The sequence below is a fragment of the Barbus barbus genome (genome assembly GCF_936440315.1).
Source record: "Barbus barbus genome assembly, chromosome: 41".
NCBI classification, from domain to species: domain Eukaryota; kingdom Metazoa; phylum Chordata; class Actinopteri; order Cypriniformes; family Cyprinidae; genus Barbus; species Barbus barbus.
This window is the reverse complement of record NC_136719.1, coordinates 1,651,363-1,658,697: the sequence shown is the minus strand read 5'-3', so window position 1 is coordinate 1,658,697 and position 7,335 is coordinate 1,651,363. Positions and strand designations below refer to the sequence as shown.

Here is a 7,335-nt window from a genome sequence, read left to right as displayed (position 1 = left end):
TATAATTTAAAATATATAATTCATATCAAATTAATCATTAAAATAATTATAGAAAGTATTAAACATGTCACTAATCACAAACAACCGGTCTATTCTGGCAGCGTGAAGAAAAGAAACGTATTGAAACTGAATTGAATGTTAGTCTCGAATAATTACACTGAGAAACGTTACTAGAAGTTAATGGTAAAAAACAAAACAAAAAAAAGCTAGTAAGGGATTATTAATTTGATTCATCATTTTTGACCAATCACAGAGCAGGTTTGGGCCGCGAGCTCCGCCCACTCGTGCTCTGTGTCACGTGAGCGCCTCTCAGTCCACGTGCTTCATCATCGCTCTACTGCCATGGATCGCAATGGGCGTGGCGAAGGGTTTTAATGATTGGTCGACAGAGCCGTCTGTCAGGGTGTGTGGGCGGGGTTAGGGCTAGTTTGTGTTGTGTTGCGGCTGGCCTCGTCTCGTGATCGCAGAGCAGCATGGCAGGGATGGAGCTGGCACCCTTCAGGCCGTGGGATGATTTCTTCCCTGGTCTCGACCGCTTCTCCAAACCCGATGTGTCTGATTTAAGCAGATGGAACAACAGAGTGATCAGCAATCTGCTTTATTATCAGACCAACTACTTTGCAGCCGCTATGGTCGTAATTCTGATTGTCGGGTATGTGAAGGTGTTATATATCTATTAGTGTACACTATATATCATTCAGTCTGTTATCAAAGCGTGTTTATTATTCGTAGTAAAGCTGAATAAATGTCGCCCCCAGCTTGAATAGAGCAAACTCGTTTAATGCGGAAGCTGCATTATTTCACCCAGAGAGAGCTCGGAAACAGTGCTTGTTATTATCTGCTGTTATTATGAGGAGTGTTGTGTTGCTGTGAGGAGTGTGTTGGAGCTGGACCCATCCTTGCTTGGCTGTGTGTTAGTGTCGAGCTCGTCACTGCTGCTCTACAAATCTGCTCAATCTGAGACAGGCCAGACTCACATCTTATGACAACTGATTACAATCAGCACATGATTAAAAGTCCTTCATAAATAAAATATTATTAAATATAACAAGCAAATAAAACTCTAAAAACTGCGTTGTAAACAAACATTACAATTTTAAATATATATATATAAAAATATAAATTTGTGTGTGTATTTCAGAAGCAATTCTGTGCCACCTTCGCAGGGTAAATTTGGCATTAGACCAATTTAATTTAATTATTTTATGTTATACTATACTGGAAAAATCAAATGTTATAATATATATATATATATATATATATATATATATATATATATATATATATATATACAGTGCCCTCCAAAAGTATTGGAACAGTAAGTTTACTAGTATTGGAACAGTTTTGCAACTAAATATTAAGTCTTTTTCACTTTAATCTATGATAATTCTATCTGTTCCAATACTTTTGGTAACATGAAAAATGGGTGGGTTCAAACAAAAGGTGCTATCTTCTAAGTTGTGTATCAGATCCAGATGAAAATACCTGTAAATAAAAACTGAAATGTTAATCTATCACCTCATATTCATCTTTTGATGTCAAACCCAAATGTTTTCAGTCTACAGCAAAAATAAAAGAATTGGCCTTACTGTTCCAATACTTTTGGAAGGCACTGTATATATTAGTGCTGCCAAACGATTAATCACATCCAAAATAAAACTTGTGTGTACTGTATATTTATTATGTATATATAAATACATGCATTATAATCCCATGCATGTATATATTCAGGAAACATGTTATATTTGTATAAAAAAATTTATTATTATATAAATTTATATATTATATAAATAGAAATATATACATTTAAATACATGTAAATGTTTTCAAAATATATGCTGTATGTGTGTGTGTGTATATATGCATAATAAATATACACAGTACACACATACATATTATGTAAACAAAAACTTTTATTTTGGATGCGATTAATCGTTTGACAGCACTAATATATATATATATTAATCATCTGCCCTGCATCTACCTTACTCTTTTGGGTTTGAGCTAAATAAAAAAGAAAAAAAAATAACGTTAAGGCTTTATTTCTTTATTTTTTAATTTTTGTACTAAGTTTTACAACTCTTTATTTAAAAGCCATATTTATTTCTTTATGTTAAAACAATGGTTGAAAAGGCCAGTTCACACCAAGAACGACAATTATATTTTCATCCACACCAACGGACAATAACTTTGTATTTATTATAAGCACATACTGAAGTTAGACTATACCGATAACTCGAGATAAGTGTACCGATAACTAACATAAATATACTGATAACTATACTGATAACTTAAAATAAATATGCAGATAAGTATAAGATAACTAGCCATACCAACTTAAGATATCTTTACCGATAACTTAAGATAGCAATACCGATAACTTTAGTATTGTTATCTTCCTTGATGTGAGTGGCCCTTACAGAGTGTCCCAGCTGAATACTTCCTGTCGTTCACACTGACATTAGGAGCCCTGTCTTGATGCAGCTCTTATATATGTTATAATAACAGTAATAGTGATTCATTGATGTGCATTAAATGTCTGGTGTGGTTTTTGCAGCTTTATGAACCCGCTGGGCATGTTTCTTGGTGGGGCGGTCGTGGCTCTGGTCTTCATGGGCTCGGTGTGGGCAGGAGAGAATAAAGCTGTGATCAAGAACTTCAAGAAGAGAAACCCCACCCTGTTTGTTGTGGGTGTTTTGGGAATCAGCTACTTCCTGTTGTCCTTGTGTGGAGGAGTGATGGTGTTTCTCTTTGGGATCACATTCCCCATGCTCTGTGAGTACTCCAATACGATCCTCTGGACTCGCACCTGCCTTATTACAGCTTGCACTGTGTCATCTTTAATGTTTTCTAGGACTTTATACTGACATTAACTGCTGTGGATGCAGTATCACCCCAAAACAAACACTATATTTGGTCTCCAGTGCCATTGTAGAAATAGGCATATTTGTCACCCACACTCTTAGAAATAAAGGCTTCAAAAGTGTTTTCACAGCGATGCCATTAATGACACAAACCTTTCAGTCAACCGTTCTTTAAAAGATCCACTTTTCTTAACAATTTAAAAATCCTATCCTTTCCTTTTATGCAATGGAAAGGTTCAGTGATTGTTCAAGTTTTCTCATTGAACCATTAATACCGATAAGGAAGCTTTATTTGTAAGTGCTTGAGGTTACTCAGAGAAAGTGAAAGTATTTATGTATAATAATACAGCAGTAATGGCTGATGACATCTCATTTTAATGTATATCATGTTTGACACATGCCTTGTATTACTTTTAAGTGTAAAAATCCTTTCTGTCAATTATCCTGTGACAAAAACTGTAGTAGTATATAAATAACAACAAAACTGAAAATCCTGTCATTTACTCATCCTCATGTCATTTCTTAACCCGCATGACTTTATTTCTTCTGTGGAGCATGAAAGAACATATTTGGATCATTGGACAGTTGGTTGAATGGACATAAAAAATACACTTTTTTTTTTCAAAACATCCTTTGTGTTCCACAGAACGTTTGGAATGACATGAAGATGAGTAAATGATCAGAGACTTGTCATCTTTGTGTAAACAGCGCTTTAATGTTGGAGGATTTGAGCTAGGACAGTGTATCAGTCACAGAGACATAATCGACGGATCTCTCCTCCGTTCTTTGATGATTAGAGTCGGACTGCATGGGTATTTCAAGCTACTGCAGAGCTCTAGCAGCGTGTTTTGCTTGTAGTTATAGCAACACAAAACATCATTATCTAATTACGCTATATTCAGTTTTAGCACTTGCTGAAAGTAGCAGATCAGATTCTTGGAAACGTCTCTGCCTAAAACCATGGCATGAGCCTTTTACAGCAGTCTGTAATAACTTTACATTCTGTACACTCTAAAGACTGAATAAATAAATATTTTAAATTATATTTGAATTGTTTGATATCTGTGAAATAAAGGGGTGGTTGATTGCGATTTCACTTTTTTAATGTGAGTTAGTGTGTAATGTTACTGTTTGAGCATAAACAATATCTGCAAAGTTACGACACTAAAAGTTCGATGCAAACAGAGATATTGTCTTTTAAAATTATGGCAGTTTAATGCCTACAAAAACGGCTCGTAGGGACTACAAAAAGCTACTTCCTGGGTTTGTGACATCACAAACCCAGATAAACCCCGCCCCCGGAACATGCAGCAAAGGGGGCGGGGCCATGCTGCGCTGCTTTAGAGGAGAGGAAGAGAAAACTAGGGGTGCACGAAAACATCCTTTCATATATGAATCGCCATTCTGTCTTCTAGCGATTCTAATGGATTCACAAGTTTCAAAATCAATGTTCTAAAGCAGCGGTTCTCAATCCTGTTCCTCGCGTCGTCCTGCTCTGCACAAGCTCTGCATCTCTCTCTCTCTCTCAGATCATCAGCTCAGCTCCAACAATGAACTGTGTTCCAATAATACACTTATTTTCACATAGCTATGAGAAGCGTTAAACATGGACACACACACGGTTCCCGTGCTGTATTAAAGCTTTAATCAGGATAGAACCGTATATTAAAAGCTAACAGAAGCAGAAGCATTTACAAATAACAGCATATCTAAAAGTATGAGACACCAACAAACACAAAACATACCATTAACAGCCGTGTGCTTGCACAGATTCAGCGCGATCCTCTTCACTAATATTCTCTGTGTCTCAATCAGGCTCAGATTGATAAGCAATATAGACAACGCCATTGTTTACAATACAACCAGAGCACATGCTGCTGAGCTGAGGGGCGGGACGTTTAGAGGCTCTAGAGGCGGTTCAGCCAATCACAACACACTGGACCAGCTAACCAATCAGAGCCCATCACGTATTTCTGAGGGAGGGGCTTCATAAAACCAGGAACTCATCGGAGCGTTTATCAGAGAAGGGACAGAGCGGTGTAGAATAAAGGTAAATTATGTGAAAAATAATGGGGGTTTTTTAACGAAGCATTAAGACATGTTAGACTGCACCTCATAAACACAATCAAGCCTAGAAACAAAACAAACAAAAGAGTCAACCACCCCTTTAAATTTTAAAATTTGATTTATTAATTTATTGTATGTCAAATTAAGCCGTTTCCAGTTTATCACTACTCGTGTATGTAGATTTGTATAAAAGGAAGTTTGAATAAAGTAATATACTGCAATAAGGAAAGACTGCATTACATCCACTGGGCCAATACTGTACCCTGGGCTTAATGGGAAACATGCATGTTCACTGGAAACGCTAATAGAGCACACAATTAAATGCTGAATAGATGGCCTTCTGTCATCTTTTTGAGCGCACGGTTCATCAAGAGCGTTTTTGTTGCTGAAGTCTTGTGTTTTGCCCTGCAGTGATCCTCATCCACGCCTCTCTGAGACTTCGCAGCATGAAGAACAAGTTGGAGAACAAGATCGAGGGTGTTGGCCTGAAGAAGACGCCCATGGGGGTCATACTGGATCTCCTGGATCAACAAGAAGAGAAAATCAACAAAATCCAGGATTTCTTGGAGAGTAAGATGAAAGATTGAGCACGAAACACCTCGGGGTCCACTACATCCAGCCACTCTTTCTTCTTGAGTTGATTTGTGTTTGTTTAGGTCTTGGTTTGACAGTCAAATACCAAAATGGAAATATCTTTTAAAAACCAAAGTATGACTAAGTTCCAATCGTATTCATGTTTGTCACGTCACGAGGAAGTTCTTGCTAGTATGAGACTGTCTGTCAAACTCTTGTCCTAGCTAGACGTCCTAAACTCATTCCCAATGTGTATGCAGCACCCATTGACATTTTGTCTATTTTGTGTTTTTATACATGATGAATTAGCATAAAAGTGTATGCTTTGTAAAGCTTGAATAGATTTCTATAGACAAAGTCACTGAAAGCACTTTGAAATGGTGTAGATTTGGTTATACCTTCCCCAATGGTGAAATGATCATCGTTCTTCTATTGCACATTTGTAATAGTAATGAAATGTTTTCATTTGAGCTGAAATGACACATGATGGAGGAGAGGAGTGTGTATTTATCGCATCTAAATTGCATGTTTTGTTTCTTTTTTTGTATGGCTAACGCAAGCTCTGCAGTGAACAAACATTTACATGCTTCTGAAATCAATGCACAAAATACTGTTTGTTTGCTGTTTTGAATAGATTTAATAAAGGTGGAATGTGGAAACGTGTGGGCATGATATGAGTCTGTACAAAGTAAACACCCCCTTTGGCAGAAATCAGACTGTCCAAACATGCCACTTCATTTGAGGTACAGTATGTTTGGGATTAAAGTTAGTGTCACTCTCTCATGATGTCCTTGTAGATTATATTTTCTTCAAGTAACCTTCCTTCAGCTCACTTTATGCAGTGATAGTTTTTTTAGACTGATTATATATTTGTTTAACATTTGATAATTGCTGATAATGCATGATCAAGCATGCTTACCTAGATCATATAGAGTGGACTGCTAAAACACGTTCTTTTTAGTTTGTTTCCTGCTCTAGCATGTCTGCAGAGCGGTTTAAGATATGTAGCCAAGTGCTGGTTTTAAATAAAGCCTTGTTTTTCACAGAGAAATATATAATTTGCTGTGCTTAAAACAAATGGCAGATTATGCATTTGCCAGACACTTTTATCCAAAAAGCATCTTACATTGCATTCAAGATGCACATTTTCATTTGAGCAGTTCTCGCTTTCCCTGGGAATCAAACTTTTGGCATATTCTAGTGCAGTTCACATGCTTTACACAACTATTGAAGTCATTATGTAGGGGGAAAGGCATGCTAACTCAACATTTTCTACTATTACTACTAGTATGTAGCTTTAATGTAACGGGCTACAGATTATTTCACCGGTTGCTTCTTATTTCTAATCTGAACATATGGTACAAGCTAACATTCACCGTATAATTGATCAAGCAACAGATTATTTCAGCAGAACCTCCTTTATCGCACTACATTGTTTCACACATTTTGTGACCTTGGCTTCTGAAAGTCTTATTCACACGACTCTAGGTGATATTTCTCACAATTACCTGTCAGAATGTAGCCTACCATGGCAGTACTGTGGTACAACAATGATTTCATTTACTATTACTGTGGTACTTTGATACAAGACTGGACGCTTACGCTGCTATTCTGAACTAATAATCAGAACAAAAGGCAGTCGAAGGACAATCATTTAATTACTGATTCAGTTAAAGTTGTTTTCATTTAACCTCTTATACTGTTTGAAGGTAAACATCTTTCTATATCAACAGTTTCCTTTTCCTCTTATATCCAGAGCAAAGCATGGTTAAACATAAATGCATTTTATAAATAGACTGTTCAAGTTAATATTGTGATGTATACATTTTAG

At 36.6% G+C, this 7,335-nt stretch overlaps 1 protein-coding gene across 1 annotated transcript; it reads left to right on the top strand.

Moving 5' to 3' along the window:
• Positions 1-334: 334 nt before the first annotated feature.
• LOC306860300 (PRA1 family protein 3-like) lies at positions 335-6,552 on the top strand. Its single transcript, XM_079401925.1, has 3 exons — positions 335-652; positions 2,558-2,775; positions 5,343-6,552. Exons 1-3 carry the CDS (start codon positions 474-476, stop codon positions 5,516-5,518), a joined length of 573 nt encoding a protein of 190 aa, XP_079258051.1. The 5' UTR covers positions 335-473; the 3' UTR covers positions 5,519-6,552.
• The last annotated feature ends 783 nt before the right edge of the window (positions 6,553-7,335 follow it).